The sequence below is a fragment of the Coregonus lavaretus genome, assembly GCF_964263955.1.
Source record: "Coregonus lavaretus genome assembly, chromosome: 3".
NCBI classification, from domain to species: Eukaryota; Metazoa; Chordata; class Actinopteri; order Salmoniformes; family Salmonidae; genus Coregonus; species Coregonus lavaretus.
In genome coordinates, this window is record NC_139990.1 from 1564614 (window position 1) to 1586423 (window position 21810).

General features: G+C 45.7%; 1 protein-coding gene across 1 annotated transcript; it reads left to right on the forward strand.

Annotated features, from left to right (window-relative positions):
• Window positions 1-1188: 1188 nt before the first annotated feature.
• kdm1b (lysine demethylase 1B) lies at window positions 1189-21355 on the forward strand. Its single transcript, XM_084156163.1, has 21 exons — window positions 1189-1355; window positions 1633-1781; window positions 2085-2206; window positions 8406-8495; window positions 8610-8721; window positions 8850-8963; window positions 9065-9103; window positions 9214-9406; window positions 9735-9919; window positions 10640-10810; window positions 10900-10974; window positions 12402-12539; window positions 14249-14420; window positions 15489-15616; window positions 17298-17429; window positions 17774-17848; window positions 18203-18319; window positions 18958-19083; window positions 19344-19466; window positions 19611-19763; window positions 20215-21355. Exons 1-21 carry the CDS (start codon window positions 1340-1342, stop codon window positions 20296-20298), a joined length of 2514 nt encoding a protein of 837 aa, XP_084012289.1. The 5' UTR covers window positions 1189-1339; the 3' UTR covers window positions 20299-21355.
• The last annotated feature ends 455 nt before the right edge of the window (window positions 21356-21810 follow it).

A 21810-nucleotide genomic window follows, 5' to 3' on the forward strand; every position in this document is an offset into this window, starting at 1 on the left:
GTTTGGATGTCACAGAGCTCCATACCGTCAACACTGTGTTTGGATGTCACAGAGCTCCACTACCGTCAACACTGTGTTTGGACGTCACAGAGCTGTACAAGGATACAATAGAGTGTCAGATTTGGTTCATCACTTCAGCATTTGGCACCCTCATCAGGAACCCTGCAAACTCAAAATAAATCGGTACCACTTTTGGATGACCATAAATGCTTGTATGACCACGGCAGCACTACCCATCTGAGAGAGTGATTCTTTGACAGTCTGTGACTTCATCAGAGGTCTTCTCCTTAGTCGTTGAAGCCTCCGATGAGAGCATTGCAAAAGCATTTGTGCAAAATACCGCTTTACAGAGTTCGGCGTGTACAACCAGTGGTGTAAAGTACTTAAGTAAAAATACTTGAAAGTATTACTTAAGTCGTTTTTTGGGGTATCTGTACTTTACGATTTATATTTTTGACAACTTTTACTTTTACTTCACTACATTCCTAAATAAAATTATGTACTTTTTACTCCATTCATTTCCCTGACACCCAAAAGTACATTTTGAACGCTTAGCAGGACAGGAAAACGGTCTAAATCACACACTAATCAATAGAACATCCCTGGTCATCCCTACTGCCTCTTATCTGGCACTCACTAAACACACATGCTTCATTTGTAAATTATGTCTAAGTGTTGGAATGTGCCCCTGGCTATCCTTAAATAAATTTAAAAAACAAGAAAATTGTGCCATCTGGTTTGCTTAATAAGGAGTTTTAAATGATTTATACTTGTACTTTTACTTTGATACTTAAGTATATTTGAGCAATTACATTTACTTTTGATAATTTACTCAAGTAGTATTTTACTGGGTGACTTTCACTTTTACTCGAGTCATTTTCTATTAAGGTATCTTTACTTTTACTCAAGTATGACAACAGGGTACTTTTTCCACCACTTTGTACAACTGGTTTTCAGCTAGTTGCCATTAAACACATTGCAAATACATGGAAGAAAATAACTACTTCGATGCCTCACAAAAACACCTGCTTATGTTGATGTGTTGGCGTCCGACCATACCTCAATGCGTCTGACCCACCGATACGTTACTATAGTTATCGCCCCTACTACGGGAAGCAGAAGATACCAAACAGTACTAAGGCGAAACGCATACTTTACCCGTTGTGACACACCGGAAGTAGGTTTTGGTGTCAGCTTTGCCACGGTTTCTATCTTTGGCTTCGCCTTCATTTCCTCCTCAGAATAACAACAACAAAGACAGATTGATAACAAATAGTTCTTCAAATCGTCTCAAACAAAGGAATAAACCCTGAATCGGAGAGATAGAGCACAGTCAGCTATGCTGACAGATGCAGGTTAGTGCGCTATTTCCATACACTGACGGCATTGTCTGACAGCTCAGCTTTTGAGCTAACGTTAGCCAGCTTACAGCTAGCTAGTGGCATATTTGCATATCCAAATTGCTGTTCGTTTTGGGCAGCTGAGTAATGGTTGATGGGGCAGCACGTAAGCTTCATGTTGGCAATCTATTATTACTTAAGTACTAATACATGAGAGGCCATGTGTTATGACATTTTTATCTAGGCTGTGACATGGTCACATTCAGTGATATGATATGTGGTCAATTTACAGATTATACAGTAAATGCTTCAGGTGCTCGGCGTGCCAAGAAGAGGACAGCAATGGAGTCATCATCTGGGGATGGTCAGTCATCCCTTCGCTCCTCTGGTAGACAGGTCAACGTCAGAACGAAGCGCTGCAATAATCCTCCACCTGGACAGGTATATATGCACCATAATATTAGACAAAACAGACTTCATACGGTTAGTTTGGGACTAGCCAGAGCCGGCAGATCAAGTATTGTACCTCAGCTAGGCACAATACTTGATCCGTCGGCTCTGGCTAGTTTGGGACTGTGTGGTGTAGTGAGACCACCTTTCTTCAGTCATTCTCACTCACTTTACCCATTGCCACAGTCCACCCAGTCAGCCCATTAAGAGCCCCCTGCCTTTTACCAATCTCTCTGCTTTCAGTAATGAGCATATTTTCCTTGATATTGAAGTCTGTCTGTCATTGGATTCCAGACCAAAAGAAAAGCCATCGACACAGAGGAAGAAGAGGACCAATCTGAGAAGAAGTACAGAAGATGTGAGAAGGCTGGATGCTCGGCCACATACCCGGTGTGCTTTGCTAGTGCCTCTGAAAGGTATCATCAAATATTTTTTATAACTAAACCAAGATGGACCACAGCCTGTCGTTTCAAATGGGAACAAATTAGCCATAGCTGGCAGAACAAGCAAGGAGGTGGGCAGAGCCAAGCACGAGCTAGCTAGTGGTCCTCTGTAGCTCAGCTGGTAGAGCACGGCGCTTGTAACGCCAAGGTAGTGGGTTCGATCCCCGGGACCACCCATACACAAAAATGTATGCACGCATGACTGTAAGTCGCTTTGGATAAAAGCGTCTGCTAAATGGCATATTATATTATTATTATTATATATTATAATATCCTATTGGCGCGTTCTAGCCTACATTTGCATATTTGTGAAGTGCAGGTGTACAATAACTCAGTTGCCTTTACACTCCTTCTAAGCAGTGCAGTTGCCTTTACACTCCTTCTAAACAGTGCAGTTGCCTTTACACTCCTTCTAAACAATGCAGTTGCCTTTACACTCCTTCTAAACAATGCAGTTGCCTTTACACACCTTCTAAACAGTGCAGTTGCCTTTACACTCCTTCTAAACAGTGCAGTTGCCTTTGCACTCCTTCTAAACAGTGCAGCTGCCTTTACACTCCTTCTAAACAGTGCAGTTTGCCTTTACACTCCTTCTAAACAGGACAGTTGCCTTTACACTCCTTCTAAACAGTGCAGTTTGCCTTTACACTCCTTCTAAACAGTGCAGTTGCCTTTACACTCCTTCTAAACAGTGCAGTTGCCTTTACACTCCTTCTAAACAGTGCAGTTGCCTTTACACTCCTTCTAAACAATGCAGTTGCCTTTACACTCCTTCTAAACAGTGCAGTTGCCTTTACACTCCTTCTAAACAGTGCAGTTGCCTTTACACTCCTTCTAAACAGTGCAGTTGCCTTTACACTCCTTCTAAACAGTGCAGTTGCCTTTACACTCCTTCTAAACAGTGCAGTTGCCTTTACACTCCTTCTAAACAGTGCAGTTGCCTTTACACTCCTTCTAAACAGTGCAGTTGCCTTTACACTCCTTCTAAACAGTGCAGTTGCCTTTACACTCCTTCTAAACAATGCAGTTGCCTTTACACTCCTTCTAAACAGTGCAGTTGCCTTTACACTCCTTCTAAACAGTGCAGTTGCCTTTACACTCCTTCTAAACAGTGCAGTTGCCTTTACACTCCTTCTAAACAGTGCAGTTGCCTTTACACTCCTTCTAAACAGTGCAGTTGCCTTTACACTCCTTCTAAACAGTGCAGTTGCCTTTACACTCCTTCTAAACAGTGCAGTTGCCTTTACACTCCTTCTAAACAGTGCAGTTTTTAAAAGACTGGCGAAGGGTAAAGTCTACAAAACTTAGTTCACTCTGTTTGTAATAGATTGTAGTTTTGGGAAACAGAAAACTGTATTGAGATCAAATGTTTAATCGATGAGTAAATTATCAGAATGATGGCCAAAATCCATCTCGTTCCATCTTCTCCCACTGCTGGTCATTGGGCTTCCTCTCACTACTATATTTGATAGTGAGTTGAAACGGCAACCGGATGAAATATCTGTCTCATTGTTCTGTGGTATCATCTCCTGTTTTTACTTCACTGGTGGTTTTCAGATAGAGTCATTGGCGGCTGTGTCCGAAATCTGTCTCGCCTACTACTTACTAATGTCACGATCGTCTTGACGAGAAGGAGTAGACCAAGGCGCAGCGTGTGAAACGAACATGACTTTATTATATTAAAGTACTGAACAAAACAAAACACGATCGTGAAGTCCACAGTAACACTGACTGAACACGGAACAAAAACCCACAACCCCAAGGTGAAAACAGACAGTATAAATATGGCTCCCAATCAGAGATAACGAGCCAACAGCTGAAACTCGTTACCTCTGATTGGGAGTCACTCATTCAAACAAAGAAATACAACCACATAGAACAACCCAACCAAACAGAACACCACGAAACGAACACACCCTGGCTCAACATGCAAAGTCCCGGAGCCAGAGCGTGACAGTACCCCCCCCTAAAGGCGCGGACTGCGACCGCGCCTCAAAACCCCAAACAGGGGAGGGCTGGGTGGGCATTTCTCCTCGGAGGCGGCTCCGGCTCCGGGCTTGACCACCACCCTTCCACAATCCCCCCGTAGCGCCCCCGGTCCGGTCTGACCCCGCTGGCTGGATCTGGACCGGACATAGACGGAGCGGATTGCTCAAACTCCGTAGTGGAGTAGCTGACCTGATCAGGCACCGGACTGACGACGCGCACCCCTGGCTTGGCGCGTGAGGCAGGAACGGACCGGACCTGGCTGACGATACGCACCCTTGGCTTGGTGCGTGGAGCCGGAACGGACCTCACCAGGCTGACGACTCGCATCCTTGGCTTGGTGCGAGTAGCAGGAATGGGCTGGATCAGGCTGACGACTCGCACCCTTGGCTTGGTGCGAGTAGCAGGAACGAGCTGGACCAGGCCGACGACGCACCCCGTAGGCTTGGTGCGTGGAGCAGGAACAGGCCGGGCTGGGCTGGCGACGCACACCGTAGGCTTAGTGCGTGGAGCAGGAACAGGCCGGGCAGGGCTGGCGACGCACACCGTAGGTTTGGTGCGTGGAGCAGGGACAGGCCGGGCCGGGCTGACGACGCACCCCGTAGGCTTGGTGCGTGGAGCAGGAACAGGCCGGGCAGGGCTGTCGACGCACACCGTAGACTTGGTGCGTGGAGCAGGAACAGGCCGGGCAGGGCTGTCGACGCACACCGTAGACTTGGTGCGTGGAGCAGGAACAGGCCGGGCCGGGCTGACGACGCACACCGTAGACTTGGTGCGTGGAGCAGGAACAGGCCGGGCAGGGCTGTCGACGCACACCGTAGACTTGGTGCGTGGAGCAGGAACAGGCCGGGCAGGGCTGTCGACGCACACCGTAGACTTGGTGCGTGGAGCAGGAACAGGCCGGGCAGGGCTGTCGACGCACACCGTAGACTTGGTGCGTGGAGCAGGAACAGGCCGGACCGTACTGGGAACACACACCACTGGCTTTAAACGGGGATCAGGAACGGGCCGGACCGGACTGGCAATCCACCTCAGTCCCTCTCGCCGTGCCTCTACGACTTCCTTCCCTCCTCTCGCCAATGGCTCCCGTAACCCGGTGGCCTTCTCTCCTCTTCTCCTATTTCGCCCTGTGGCAGCCTCCTGCTGCCCAGTCGCCCATGCCGTGTGCCCCCCCCTAAAAAATTCTTGGGGGTGCCTCTCGTCCGTCCGACGATGGCACTGCTGACGCCGCTGCTCCTCTCTCGCCAGGGCCTTGATCCTACCCCAAGGTCCCTTGCCCCCGAGCATGTCCTCCCAGGACCACACTTTGCCCACCTGGGCCATCGCCAGCCTCTCCATCTCCTTGCCTGGCGCTTCCTCCCATGACCAGGCTGCCTGCTCCTGGACACGCTGCTTGGTCGTTGTATGGTGGGTTTTTCTGTCACGATCGTCTTGACGAGAAGGAGTAGACCAAGGCGCAGCGTGTGAAACGAACATGACTTTATTATATTAAAGTACTGAACAAAACAAAACACGATCGTGAAGTCCACAGTAACACTGACTGAACACGGAACAAAAACCCACAACCCCAAGGTGAAAACAGACAGTATAAATATGGCTCCCAATCAGAGACAACGAGCCAACAGCTGACACTCGTTACCTCTGATTGGGAGTCACTCATTCAAACAAAGAAATACAACCACATAGAACAACCCAACCAAACAGAACACCACGAAACGAACACACCCTGGCTCAACATGCAAAGTCCCGGAGCCAGAGCGTGACAGTACCCCCCCCTAAAGGCGCGGACTGCGACCGCGCCTCAAAACCCCAAACGGGAGGGCTGGGTGGGCATTTCTCCTCGGAGGCGGCTCCGGGCTTGACCACCACCCTTCCACAATCCCCCCGTAGCGCCCCCGGTCCGGTCTGACCCCGCTGGCTGGATCTGGACCGGACATAGACGGAGCGGATTGCTCAAACTCCGTAGTGGAGTAGCTGACCTGATCAGGCACCGGACTGACGACGCGCACCCCTGGCTTGGCGCGTGAGGCAGGAACGGACCGGACCTGGCTGACGATACGCACCCTTGGCTTGGTGCGTGGAGCCGGAACGGACCTCACCAGGCTGACGACTCGCATCCTTGGCTTGGTGCGAGTAGCAGGAATGGGCTGGATCAGGCTGACGACTCGCACCCTTGGCTTGGTGCGAGTAGCAGGAACGAGCTGGACCAGGCCGACGACGCACCCCGTAGGCTTGGTGCGTGGAGCAGGAACAGGCCGGGCTGGGCTGGCGACGCACACCGTAGGCTTAGTGCGTGGAGCAGGAACAGGCCGGGCAGGGCTGGCGACGCACACCGTAGGTTTGGTGCGTGGAGCAGGGACAGGCCGGGCCGGGCTGACGACGCACCCCGTAGGCTTGGTGCGTGGAGCAGGAACAGGCCGGGCAGGGCTGTCGACGCACACCGTAGACTTGGTGCGTGGAGCAGGAACAGGCCGGGCAGGGCTGTCGACGCACACCGTAGACTTGGTGCGTGGAGCAGGAACAGGCCGGGCCGGGCTGACGACGCACACCGTAGACTTGGTGCGTGGAGCAGGAACAGGCCGGGCAGGGCTGTCGACGCACACCGTAGACTTGGTGCGTGGAGCAGGAACAGGCCGGGCAGGGCTGTCGACGCACACCGTAGACTTGGTGCGTGGAGCAGGAACAGGCCGGGCAGGGCTGTCGACGCACACCGTAGACTTGGTGCGTGGAGCAGGAACAGGCCGGGCAGGGCTGTCGACGCACACCGTAGACTTGGTGCGTGGAGCAGGAACAGGCCGGACCGTACTGGGAACACACACCACTGGCTTTAAACGGGGATCAGGAACGGGCCGGACCGGACTGGCAATCCACCTCAGTCCCTCTCGCCGTGCCTCTACGACTTCCTTCCCTCCTCTCGCCAATGGCTCCCGTAACCCGGTGGCCTTCTCTCCTCTTCTCCTATTTCGCCCTGTGGCAGCCTCCTGCTGCCCAGTCGCCCATGCCGTGTGCCCCCCCCTAAAAAATTCTTGGGGGTGCCTCTCGTCCGTCCGACGATGGCACTGCTGACGCCGCTGCTCCTCTCTCGCCAGGGCCTTGATCCTACCCCAAGGTCCCTTGCCCCCGAGCATGTCCTCCCAGGACCACACTTTGCCCACCTGGGCCATCGCCAGCCTCTCCATCTCCTTGCCTGGCGCTTCCTCCCATGACCAGGCTGCCTGCTCCTGGACACGCTGCTTGGTCGTTGTATGGTGGGTTTTTCTGTCACGATCGTCTTGACGAGAAGGAGTAGACCAAGGCGCAGCGTGTGAAACGAACATGACTTTATTATATTAAAGTACTGAACAAAACAAAACACGATCGTGAAGTCCACAGTAACACTGACTGAACACGGAACAAAAACCCACAACCCCAAGGTGAAAACAGACAGTATAAATATGGCTCCCAATCAGAGACAACGAGCCGACAGCTGACACTCGTTACCTCTGATTGGGAGTCACTCATTCAAACAAAGAAATACAACCACATAGAACAACCCAACCAAACAGAACACCACGAAACGAACACACCCTGGCTCAACATGCAAAGTCCCGGAGCCAGAGCGTGACAACTAAACTACATACTGTGTACTAATCGTACTACATACTATTTAGAAGGTACTGTTTAGTACAAATGAATGCACTAAGCAACAAATATCAACATACTACTCATCCATACTGAGAATGCGTCATCTGATGGTCAATTGCTTTGATTCCCGCCGTTCGTTCATTTTGGTACAGCGCGTCACCTTCTCTGATTTATCAGCTGTTGTCAAACACACATGGTTCTGAAAATACGATTTTCTTCCTCAATAGTGTGCAGTGAATTGTACTAGATGAAAAGCCAAAATGAGTAGGATATCCTGGCATTTAAAAGCATACTAACTTTTCGAAATGTCATATACTATAAAACGTTATATTTTCGTATACCCAAAAATGCCTACTATTTAGAACGTATGGGAATTTGGACACGGCCACTGCCTTGCATCAGATAGTGTGACGATTCTGCCTGCACTGATCAGTTGAGGGACAAGCGTCCCCGTATGAGTGATGCCACCTGTTGGAACACAACGGAGAACGAGTATGACATCACATTCAGTGAGGTGAGTGCTTGCGGACAGGTTTCTAACTGCTCTCTGTCTTTTTTTCAGGTGCGCCAAAAATGGCTACACTTCCCGGTGGTACCATTTGTCCTGCGGGGAGCACTTTTGCAACGAGTGTTTTGATCACTACTATAGAAGGTTAACAGTCGAATTTAATAAATAACATTTTCATTTTGTCAAACACGTCATCATAGACACCTGTTCTCTGTTGATCTGAATGTAATGACTATATCTTTCCTTGGTTTTTATCAGTCACAAAGATGGCTATGAGACGTATGCATCCTGGAAGAGGGTTTGGACTGGCAATGGGAAGAGTGAGCCCAGTCTCAAAGCTTTCATGGCAGACCAACAGCTTCCATACTGGGTGAGAGCAACACAGCTGCCTTTCAACCAAAAATGTCTAGCTAACTGGAATAGTATTCAGGTCAATGCAGCCACTCTCCATCAAATGAGTAATTCAAACACATTCACTCCAATGTGATTGGTTTCCAGGTCCAATGCACCAAGCCAGACTGTGGGAAATGGCGTCAGCTAACCAAGGAGATCCAGCTCACTGCCTCACTAGCAGCCACGTATCGCTGTGGCATGAAGTTCAACAATGTCAAGGTAAACAGGAAGTAGTAGGAGGAAGAGACAACAACATAATCAAAAATAACTTGATAGACATTTCATGTTTGTGCCATAATATCACGTGTTTACATCTACAGACTGAAGGGCCAGACCAGTGCTCTCTGCCAGAAGATTTGGTGAGTGACTGTCTTTAAAAGTTACCCTCCGAGTTCCTTGCATCTTCAGTCAACAATTTAAAGTATCACTGCAGCCTTGTCCTTATTCAGAACCTTGTTGTGTTCCACAGAGAGTGGCGGAGGTGATCGACAGCTGGTGGCATTCCATGCTGATCCTGCCCCCGTTGTTTAAGGACAGCCCGGCCAGCCCTTTCCTCACAGCCTACTATCCTGACTGTGTGGGCATGAGCCCCTCAGGATCCACCAGCAACCACTCTCATGCTGAGTTGAGGGCAGAGCACTGCAGAGCCGTCCCGCCACAGAGTAAGTCCATCCAGGGTGGGGAGAGAATCCACATCTCAACCCTGGTGCTCTACTTCACTGAGAAGGGTGTATGATAGAGAAGACCCAGAGCTAAGGAACCAGAGCTAAGGAACCAGAGCTAAGGAACCAGAGCTAAGGAACCAGAGCTAAGGAACCAGAGCTAAGGAACCAGAGATAAGGAACCAGAGCTAAGGAACCAGTACATCGCCAAGTAGTTAATATCCAGTCTAGGATACTTTTGTTTCTATTATCTTAGCTAGTCTGTTGAACGTCAATAGTCACTCATGGTCAGTAAATACGTATCCTATAACTCATACTTTGTGTTCAGTTCCAGGGCTGTGTCCATACTTCCAGCCCTTTTACCAGCCCAACGAGTGTGGGAAGGCCTTGTGTGTCCGACCGGATATGATGGAGCTGGATGAGCTCTATGAGTTTCCAGAATTTTCCCGTGACCCCACCATGTACCTGGCCCTGCGCAACCTTATCCTGGCCTCCTGGCACAGGGACTGTAAGGTAGCCAGACAGATAAGTCCTACACTGTTTAAATTAGACACTTTGGAAGCATCGTAGTAGTAATAATAATAATTGATTTTTCATTACAAACAAGAATCTCAAAGATGCTTTGAAAACAAAAATAAATGTAGTGATCTGTCAGTTCCTGGTTGATGGTCTTCCACAGCTTCAGATGTCTTAAGGCAGTTGGGAAAGGCAGTCAGTAGCTTGAGTGGAGGGAGCATCGATGACAGATAGGCAGGGAGAAACCTGAGTCAGATACTGGTAGACAGGAGCTCTTCATCAGATAGGCAGGGAGAAACCTGAGTCAGATACTGGTAGACAGGAGCTCTTCATCAGATAGGCAGGGAGAAACCTGAGTCAGATACTGGTAGACAGGAGCTCTTCATCAGATAGGCAGGGAGAAACCTGAGTCAGATACTGGTAGACAGGAGCTCTTCATCAGGCACGCCGTCTCCTCTTCCTCGGTAGGTAGGCTGGGTCATCCACTCATCCACCTGGTGTGTGTAGAGTACTTCCTTTTCCACATGGTGTTTCACATACCCAGCCATCTAGTCACATACCTATATTCGATGAGAGACTAATAGAATTGCCAAATAGAATAGTGAGAAAAACAATGTAGTTATATGACCTAGGAGAAATTACATGAATTTTCGATCAATTAAACACAACAGGGCTTGGTGATAATGATTTAAATACGTCCCTTCCTCTCATGTCTAGGAGGTGCTGACGCCCCAGAACTGTGCTCCTCACATCATTGTGCGGGGGCTGGTGCGTGTGCGCTGCGTACAGGAGATGGACAGGGTGCTTCACTTCATGACCAGGAAGGGTCTGATCAACACTGGGGTTCTGTCAGTCAAACAGCCCCTGCTTCCCGAGCGCTACCACAACGTGAGTGTGTCTATCTGTGTCTAGTCTTTTAACATCAACTTTGTCCAGTTATGTTCTGCAGCTCATGCTGAATTGTTTGGTCTTTGCAGAAGAACGTGATTGTGATAGGAGCCGGGGCATCGGGGCTGGCTGCTGCGCGACAGCTGCAGAACTTTGGCATGCAGGTAATATTTTCAGATTAAAATGTAGAACTACTTTAAGTGTTCCGTTTTGTTTTCAGTCTTGACCATACCCAGCTAGCACATAACGTTCTGAGAACCATCCCAGCTAGCACATAACGTTCTGAGAAACATCCCAGCTAGCACATAACGTTCTGAGAAACATCCCAGCTAGCACATAACGTTCTGAGAACCGTATGTTTCTTAGAGCTTGGTGAGAGCGTGGTTGTCCTATGGTTATTTTGCATAAAACCTTCCTACAATGTTCTGGGAATGGTGCAGGATACCCAGCTAGCACGTAACATTCTGAGAGCCATATGTTTCTTAGGTGGGAATTTCAGTACTTCAGCATAACGTTTCCTCATGATTCTATTTAAAAGACAATTCTCAAATTGTTCAGAGAACGTTAAGAAACAACGTTCTTCTGTGGGAATTTCAGTACTTTAGCATAACGTTTTCTACAGGTTTCCTCATGGTGCTATTTAAAGTCATGTTCTCAGAACATTATGAAAACTTTCCATAAAAACCACAAGATAACATTAGTAATGTTCAAACAAAGTTCTGAGAATGTTATTTAAAAACATATACATTCTGTTCTCAGCGTCAACAAAACTCTCTCTATCCTCTGTCTTGTTAAGTGTGTTCTCCATTAATTGGGCACACCTGATCTTAATGAGTGCTTGTTTCCATTGAAATGGGGTCTGTTTGAATAGATTAAAATGAACAGCTTTGTATGAGTTAAAAAAACATGGCATGCTAGCTCCATCCTGGTGGCGCAGAGGACTAATTCCATGGATAGAGAACAGAAGATCATAGGTTTGAATCTCACTGACTCCGTACAACAATAAAAAATAATTGTTTGCATGATTAATTTCCATTATGACCTATCTGTGCTTGAGCTCAAAGCAGTTAACCCAAACTAAGCTAGAAGTGTTATTAAAAGTCTTATTGAACATGTTCTCAGAACGTTATTTAATTACCTTCAAATAACCTATAATTTTTGTTCTCAGAATGTTAATAAAATCTCCCAGGAAAACTTTCAGGGAACCATAGTAAAAGATTCTCAGAACCTCCCTGCAACCTGAAAATGTATGTTCCCAGAACAGGTGAAATGTTCACTTCCATTCTCAGAACGTTTAAGAAACGTTCAGTTTTACCGGTCAGGAAACATATGACTTCATTCTCAGAACCAATGGGAACCAATAACGTACGTTCCCACAATTTCCAAGGAACCAGATGTGCTAGCTGGGTGTCTGATTTTCGGGTTAATTCAGATATGGAACCTACTCCTATTGTAACCCATAAGATGTTCTAGGTCCAAAATGCGGAATACATAATATTGTTCACAACATATTGAATGAATAACTGCTGATGAGTTCTGTGGCTGTGCCCTCTTCATGAACTTTAACCTCAAGCGTTTGATCCAATCACAGGTGGTGATGCTTGAGGCGAGTGAGCGGATTGGAGGGCGGGTGTGGGATGATACATCGCTGGGCGGCGTCACAGTGGGTCGAGGGGCTCAGATTGTGAACGGCTGTGTGAACAACCCAATTGCACTGATGAGTGAGCAGGTGAGATATTCTTTGTAACAAGGTGAGAGATTCTTTGTAACAAGGTGAGAGATTCTTTGTAACAAGGTGAGAGATTATTTGTAACAAGGTGAGAGATTATTTGTAACAAGGTGAGAGATTATTTGTAACAAGGTGAGAGATTCTTTGTAACAAGATGAGAGATTAGTATATCTAGTGGAAATTAATGATGACATATATGGAGGTAGTTTTAAAAGAAGTGCTTTATAAATAAACAAGAGAGCATGTTGCTCTCGCCTCACAGATAGAGAGGCCCAACCCACATGTTGATATAGGATACAGTGATGAGTTTTGTAACTATCACCTGTGATAAACCTGAGTGCACAATGGTAAATAGCATCCAGTGGTTTTAATGTGTTTGCCGATGCATACATATAGATAATATCACCATAATCTAAAACGGACATAAAAGTAGCCTGCACAATTTGTTTTCTATTTACGGAGGACAGACAAGCCCTGTTTCTGTAAAGGAACCCTATCTTGAATTTGAGCTTTTTTCCCAATTCAGTAACATGTTTTTTAAAAGAAAGCCTATCATCTAACCATACCCCTAAGTATTTATATGCAGAGACCTGTTTAATTTGAGTACCATCCAAACTAGTGATTACAAAAGTGTTTCTAATTGAGAGTTTAGACCTAGAAAAAAACATGACATTTGTTTTCTTAGCGTTTAAAACAAGTTTAAGCTGTAAAAGAGACCCCTTTAGTATCCTAAAATCAGACTCCAACTGCATCAAAGCTTGGTCCGCTGTTGGAGCAATAGAGTACATCACTGTGTCATCTGCATATAAATGGAATTTGCAATATCTGACATCATCACCAATGTTGTTTATATAAAGTGAGAACAATAGTGGGCCGATTATTGAACCCTGAGGGACCCCTTTAAGTAACTGTAAGGGGTCAGACTTGACCCCTTCGACCATGACGGCCTGAGTTCTATCTTTAAAATAGTCATAAAACCATCGACATGGTGCATCAGTGCCCAGTCCTATAGATGACAGCTTACTCAAAAGGATAGCATGGTCTACAGTGTCAAAAGCTTTTGACAAATCTACAAATGCAGCACAGTGCTTTCTATCATCTAAGGCATTTGCAATATAATTTACAACAAGCATAGTGGCCGATGTGGTACTGTGTTTAGATCTAAAACCAGATTGATTGGGGCTAAAAATACTGTTAACAGAAAGAAAAGATTGTAACTGTTTGTTGACTATAGATTCTAGGATCTTTGCCAGACAAGGGAGCCTAGAGATGGGTCGATAGTTATCCAAATCACTACCGTCACCTCCCTTATGTAATGGCAGAACAAAAGCTGCTTTCCACACCTTAGGGATATTTCCTGTGCTTAATGTTAGATTAAAAATGTGTGTCACTGAACCAGCAATGATAGGTGCGGCACACTTAAGTAAGTATGGGTCTAAATTGTCAGCGCCTAAGGATTTCTTAGTATCAATTCTTTGTAACAAGGTGAGAGATTCTTTGTAACAAGGTGAGAGATTCTTTGTAACAACACTGACACAAACTACTGGCACTCAGTCATTCACTCACAAAACCGTACCTTGAAAACAGGATTTTTCAATGTCAACATTTCTAATCATTCACCCAAAGTTGAACCCAAGAACTTTGTATTTTTTATCTAATTTACTTGTCCTATAACTATTCACATACTCAGTTGCTTCTCTTGTATGTAGCTCAGCATTAATATGCACAAGCTGGGGGAGAGATGTGACCTGTTTCAGGAGGGAGGGAGTGCCACAGACCCGGCCATCGATAAGCGCATGGACTTTCACTTTAACGCCATCCTGGATGTGGTGTCAGAGTGGAGGAAGGACAAGTCTCAGAACCAGGACACCCCTCTGGGAGGTACAACACATTTATGGTCACTCCTAGGGTTGCGAATACTGGTAATTTTTCCCAAAATTCCCAGGTTTGACAGAAATCCCAGTAAAGCCGGGTGTACACTACACGACTTTCAAAATCCTAACATCGCTGAACCTCTCACATTAAACAACCGTCTTTCCTGTAGTTTGTTGTCTTGCCAACGTAGTGGTGGGCACACTAAACGATGTGGCACAGACGGTGGTCACACGCTACAAGATTCATCACTTGGTCTTGAGGATTCCCCATACCACGCTGTCTCGCCAAACGATGATGTGATTTGGATTTAACGTAGCTACAACAAGCTGTGGCTCAAAGCAGCCTCAAACGTTTTCAGTCAGACATTCACGCTTGCCAAACAGAGTTGAAATAACTAGCCAACATTTAGAATTGAATAACATTGCTTGTGTAACGATTTGATACTTTAGGGCTTTGGTTAAAGGCAAGTACAAACGCATACTAGCAGTAGTCATTGCTCCTGCTCTAGTCTACACATTCTGGGTGATGGGAAACAACGTCATCATCTCACTGGCTTCTTCTCTGGCGAGCTCTCATTGGCTATTGCTCATCACCGTTCTCAAAACGTGTCGTTGCGCATCTCACACTTACAGGAGCATTGCAGATTTTGTGCCGATAAAATCAAACATGTTTGAAAATATCGGGACAGCTCGGAAGACGAGATCGGTAGCCCTCAGATTGTGCCTCTGACCCGCTCACATTAAAAGAGTGTCGGTGACGGCTGCCCATGGTAGGCAACGACCTGGGGATTTGGTCTCTGAGCTCAAAAGCTTGTCTGGGACAGCTACATAGGAGCCAAAATCATATAGTGTACACCCGGCTTTTAGAGGAATCGCAGAATTTATACTTATTTCCTCCTGATTCCAGAAATATTCCAACCAGGATTTCTGGACGACCTGGGAATTTTGGGACAGTTATCGGAATTTTGCAACCCTAGTCACTCCTCTCATTGGTTTGCTTATATATGAAGTACAAAGTAGTGATAGACATTTGGGCAGTTTCTAGTTTCTATCATTTTACAATTTTAACTTCCAGAGAAAATTCAGGAGGTCTACAAGACATTCCTTCAGGAGTCTGGGGTCCAGTTCAGCCAGTTGGAGGAGAAAGTGCTTCAGTTTCATCTCAGCAACCTGGAGTATGCCTGTGGGAGCACACTGGAGCAGGTCTGAGATCATTCCTACCCTGGCTCATGTAACAGTTGATGAAGTGACCCTAGGAGAGTTATGACAACATAGTCAGGGGTTAAAGTTCTCCTTCACAGCAACGGTTTTCCATCGTATGGATTCTGGAGAGGTCGTTTTTTTAGATCAGTGAAGATGTGCAATAAAATCTGGTTTGGAAATGACATCATGTCTGTTCTATGAAATATTCTCAAATATTTAATTTTCTCTGTTACACTGTGTGCACTGAACTGACATGCATGATTGTTGATGACACTCCGATGTTCAGACGAAGGGAATTAAACGGTCTATAACGCGCACCTCCTGCAGCGCTCAACTCAGACAGCAGTCTCTAACCTACTGTAGCTGCTGGTAAAGTCTCAGACAGCAGTCTCTAACCTACTGTAGCTGCTGGTAAAGACTCAGACAGCAGTCTCTAACCTACTGTAGCTGCTGGTAAAGACTCAGACAGCAGTCTCTAACCTACTGTAGCTGCTGGTAAAGACTCAGACAGCAGTCTCTAACCTACTGTAGCTGCTGGTAAAGACTCAGACAGCAGTCTCTAACCTACTGTAGCTGCTGGTAAAGACTCAGACAGCAGTCTCTAACCTACTGTAGCTGCTGGTAAAGACTCAGACAGCACTCTCTAACCTACTGTAGCTGCTGGTAAAGTCTCAGACAGCAGTCTCTAACCTACTGTAGCTGCTGGTAAAGACTCAGACAGCAGGCTCTAACCTACTGTAGCTGCTGGTAAAGACTCAGACAGCAGTCTCTAACCTACTGTAGCTGCTGGTAAAGACTCAGACAGCAGGCTCTAACCTACTGTAGCTGCTGGTAAAGACTCAGACAGCAGTCTCTAACCTACTGTAGCTGCTGGTAAAGACTCAGACAGCAGTCTCTAACCTACTGTAGCTGCTGGTAAAGACTCAGACAGCAGTCTCTAACCTACTGTAGCTGCTGGTAAAGACTCAGACAGCAGGCTCTAACCTACTGTAGCTGCTGGTAAAGACTCAGACAGCAGTCTCTAACCTACTGTAGCTGCTGGTAAAGACTCAGACAGCAGTCTCTAACCTACTGTAGCTGCTGGTAAAGACTCAGACAGCAGTCTCTAACCTCCTGTAGCTGCTGGTAAAGACTCAGACAGCAGGCTCTAACCTACTGTAGCTGCTGGTAAAGACTCAGACAGCAGTCTCTAACCTACTGTAGCTGCTGGTAAAGACTCAGACAGCAGTCTCTAACCTACTGTAGCTGCTGGTAAAGTCATTCAAAGCCTCTACTTTATCACTCGGGAGGATGGTTCTATTTTTTTGCCATGTAATGTTGTTATTAAAACAAAATCAGACAACCCCATAGTAGAATAGTTTACCTATTTACCAAGTCGGCTTGTAGAATGTCCTTTTAAAAAGTCACCAGAACTGAGCTTCTCAGTCCTTCTACCTAAAAAATTATCCCGGGCACTGGAAGGGCACTGGAATTGGTCAAACTCTTTCCCTAAAAGCTTGATGGTCATGACTTTCTTACATGAAAGGGGAGGTTAAGTTGGCCCCAGACGATCGATCTGAGATCGACTTAAGTTTCAGTCATGGGATTTTGTTGTTGTTGCTTTAACCCCTAAACATAGTCCTTACACGTGTGTGTGTGTGTGTGTGTGTGTGTGTGTGTGTGTGTGTGTGTGTGTTCGCAGGTGTCGGCTCGATCCTGGGACCATAATGAGTTCTTTGCTCAGTTCTCTGGTGACCATACACTGCTGACAGAGGGCTATTCCTCTGTGCTTAACAAACTGGCCGAGGGCCTCGACATCCGCATCAAGAGCCCGGTGAGCCATCAAGTTCTGTGTCCCAATTATCTCTCCATCCTCCCAGAGTGCACTTGTTCACTTTCCTTCACTGATTTGAAAGGAAATGACTGGTATGAGAAATATGCTGGAAACTCCTACTAGCCAATGCCTTCAGCAATTCAATGCTTTTTAAATGTGTAAGAGGAGAAAGGAGGAGAAAGGAGATATTATTGGGGGGCACCCTATGTTCCTTTCATTGTCATTCATCCTCTCATCTTGGTTGTAGTGTATAGTTAGATAAAAGCGAGAGGTTTCTCAATTTTTTTGGTACCCAAGCATTTCGAGCAATGCCTCACAATCACAGTGCACCTGTTTCATTGTAGGTTCAAGCTATCGATTACTCAGGGGATATAGTCAAAGTTACCTCATCCAATGGGACTCAGTGGACAGCACAGAAAGTAAGGACTCATTTGTTTATTTACAGAGCAATGAACTTCCTATTATGCATGTTATAGTACAGTTGTCTTCCCTGACACTCCACTCTTACTATTAGCTGTTATAGTACAGTTGTCTTCCCTGACACTCCACTCTTACTATTAGCTGTTATAGTACAGTTGTCTTCCCTGACACTCCACTCTTACTATTAGCTGTTATAGTACAGTTGTCTTCCCTGACACTCCACTCTTACTATTAGCTGTTATAGTACAGTTGTCTTCCCTGACACTCCACTCTTACTATTAGCTGTTATAGTACAGTTGTCTTCCCTGACACTCCACTCTTGTTTTGGGAACATTTATTTGGTCTTTTTTTAGGTTCTGGTGACAGTCCCATTGACATTACTCCAGAAGAATATAATTCAATTCAACCCTCCTCTTCCTGAAAGAAAGCTGAAAGCCATCCACAGTCTTGGAGCAGGTCTCATTGAAAAGGTAAGGGTTTAGAGCTGCAACACAGTCTGGGTGATGTAAATGAAACTGGTTCACCCTTTCACCAGAAACGGTGTCTTAATGAAACTGGTTCACCCTGTCACCAGAAACTCTCTTAATGAAACTGGTTCACCCTGTCACCAGAAACGGTGTCTTAATGAAACTGGTTCACCCTGTCACCAGAAACTGTCTCTTAATGAAACTGGTTCACCCTGTCACCAGAAACTCTCTTAATGAAACTGGTTCACCCTGTCACCAGAAACGGTGTCTTAATGAAACTGGTTCACCCTGTCACCAGAAACTGTCTCTTAATGAAACTGGTTCACCCTGTCACCAGAAACGGTGTCTTAATGAAACTGGTTCACCCTGTCACCAGAAACGGTGTCTTAATGAAACTGGTTCACCCTGTCACCAGAAACGGTGTCTTAATGAAACTGATTCACCCTGTCACCAGAAACTGTGTCTTAATTAAACTGGTTCACCCTGTCACCAGAAACTGTGTCTTAATTAAACTGGTTCACCCTGTCACCAGAAACTGTGTCTTAATGAAACTGGTTCACCCTGTCACCAGAAACTGTGTCTTAATTAAACTGGTTCACCCTGTCACCAGAAACTGTCTTAACACACATTCCTATTCTCAGGTTGCTCTGCAGTTCCCGTTTCGCTTCTGGGACAGCAAGATTCAAGGAGCAGACTACTTTGGCCACATTCCACCCAGTCCTGACAAGAGAGGGATGTTTGGTGTGTTCTATGACATGGATCCACAGGTGAGATACCAGCAATCATCTTTGTACTTTATGCTTACTAACTACTATGTAATCATCTGTTATTTCAAAGGAGAGAAATGCTGTCAAATACTTGTTGTAGACATTATTATGTAGACATTAAGAGACAGCTGAGGGTTTTTTTTCAGCATGTTCATTGAAGTGAACCTGTTGAATTATGGACAGGAATCTACGCTGAATACGTAAATAAAAGGTTTCTTACCAGAGAAAAAGATGTGTTCCTGTCTTGGCCCGTTCCGCAGGGAAAGCGGAGTGTCCTGATGTCCGTCATCACCGGTGAAGCTGTGCCCTCTATCAGGGACATGGAGGACAAAGATGTTGCTGATCAGTGCATGATGGTCCTGCGTGAACTCTTCAAGGAGCAGGTAGAACAACTGTGTACTTTGAAGAGAAAATCACACATTACAATAGGACTTAGGCCTACTACAAATGACATTTAAGGTATTCAAAATAAATGACAAATAAATAAATAATGTTGTATCTGTATTTTCACGTATTTTTCATTGTAGGAGGTCCCAGAGCCGGTGAAGTACTTTGTGACACGGTGGAGCAGAGACATGTGGTCTCAGATGTCATACAGCTTCGTAAAGACAGGAGGCAGTGGGGAGGCCTATGACATCGTTGCTGAAGATGTGCAAGGAAAAGTGTTCTTCGCTGGGGAGGTAAGACCTCTGACCCCTTTTATCCTCTTACACCAGTGGAGGCTGCTGAGGGGAGGACGGCTCATAATAATGGCCGGAACGGAGAAAATGGAATGGCATCAAACACCTGGAAACCATGGAAACCATGTGTTTGATGTATTTGATACCATTCCACTGATTCCGCTCCTGCCATTACCACGAGCCCGTCCTCCCGAATTAAGGTGCCACCAACCTCCTGTGACACACACCAATGTATTACCACAGGCCTTCACACGAAAGAGAAACATCCATGAGACACTTTTTAAGAGTAGGACTGCTGATTTTAGGATCGGTTTTGGCTTTTAGATCACAATGAATAAGATAACATGGACAGGAGGGACCTGATCCTAGATCATCACTCTTACTCTGAGATGCTTGACAGATACGGCCCCTGATTTTAACATGAGTCTTTCTCCTGTCTTTCTGTCTCTAGGCAACCAACAGGCACTTTCCTCAGACGGTAACAGGAGCCTATTTGAGTGGCGTCCGAGAAGCGAGTAAAATAGCAGCTTTGTAACTCCTTCCCTTCGAGCAGTCACACGACACCAGCATAAAGACATCTAAGTTGTACGGAGCAAAGCATCCGTTCCTCACTCAAGTTGCTCCTCTTTAAGCGGTGTTTTCTCCTTGTGTGTGTACTGTACCTCGTGTGAGCAGAGATGGCTAATGTTGTTTGAAATGCGGCAATGTTATGGTTAAGTTTTTCTGTTATTATGAGTGAAATACGATATATCTTGTTGGTTTAGTTGGAGATCACTATAATAAGAAATTCAGGATCGGTAGCACACGTATGGTCCTAAACAATGGACAAATGGACAAACAGTATTTCCGTTCTATATGGATCTTCACCATTTGTTTGTCAACATCTATTAATGGCTTTAAAATATATAATAAGAATATATGTTTTATTGTCAGATACACCAGATAGGTGCAGTGAAATGTGTTGTTTTACAGAGTCAGCCATAGTAGTACGGCGCCGCTGGAACGAATTAGGATTAAGTGCCTTGCTCACGGGCACATCAACAGATTTTTTACCTTGTCGACTTGGGTATTCAAACCAGCGGCCTTTCGGTTACTGGCCCAACGCACTAACCGCTAGGCTACCTGTCGCCCTTTTAAAGTTCCTGTGTGTGTGGCGATAGTGAGCACTTAACTGTCAAAGTAATAATATGATCTTAGTTGAGATATATTATGTAAATGAGTACTTCTGCATTAGCACTTTTCTTGTTTTGTAATTATTAATTAATTCATTATATAATTTACGTTTTCATAAAAAACTGGGCCAAATAATAATAATAATAATAAATAAAATAAAAACCAAATAAGGATGGGTCATTTGGCTTTAATCAGAGTGACTGGCTAGTTAATGTAGCCTTCAATTGGGTATTAGTTGTACTTGCATTGTTTTTAGCAAGTGAAGTTGGAAACATTTTGACAATTCTCTTTCCAGGTTACTGAGGCTTTAGTAGGCGACCACACTTATCATGTTCCTCTGTCTAGATTCTGACACTGCGTTCAAACATCTGTCATTTATTAAACATGTGTACCTTAATAAATGAACCAAACTAACTACATTATGACTGACTCACTTAATTGAGACTTAATGGGACTGCACTGATTTGTCACTAGCTGCGTAGTGCACTGCACACCACAGGGGTGTATTCATTAGTCGGAGTCCGTTGCAAAACGTTTCGTCATTTACAAAAAAAACAGCAAACGGGAACGAAATGGGGAGGGACCTACCTGAATCTGTCCAACAGAAACTCGTTTTCATTGCAAAACGTTTTCTAATTGGAGTAAACGGTTTGCGTTGTGAAACCGTTAATCACTTACTCTCGGAACCAAACGGAGAAAACAGAACCAAACGGGGAGGGATCTACCTGAATTTATCAACTAGAAACTCTAATTTCCGTTACAAAACGTTTTGCAACAGACCAAACGTTTTTGCAACGGAATCTGACTAATGGGTACTGGCGTGTATTCATTATGGACACAGTTTAGCGTTTAAGAACCAAACTGAAGCAAACAA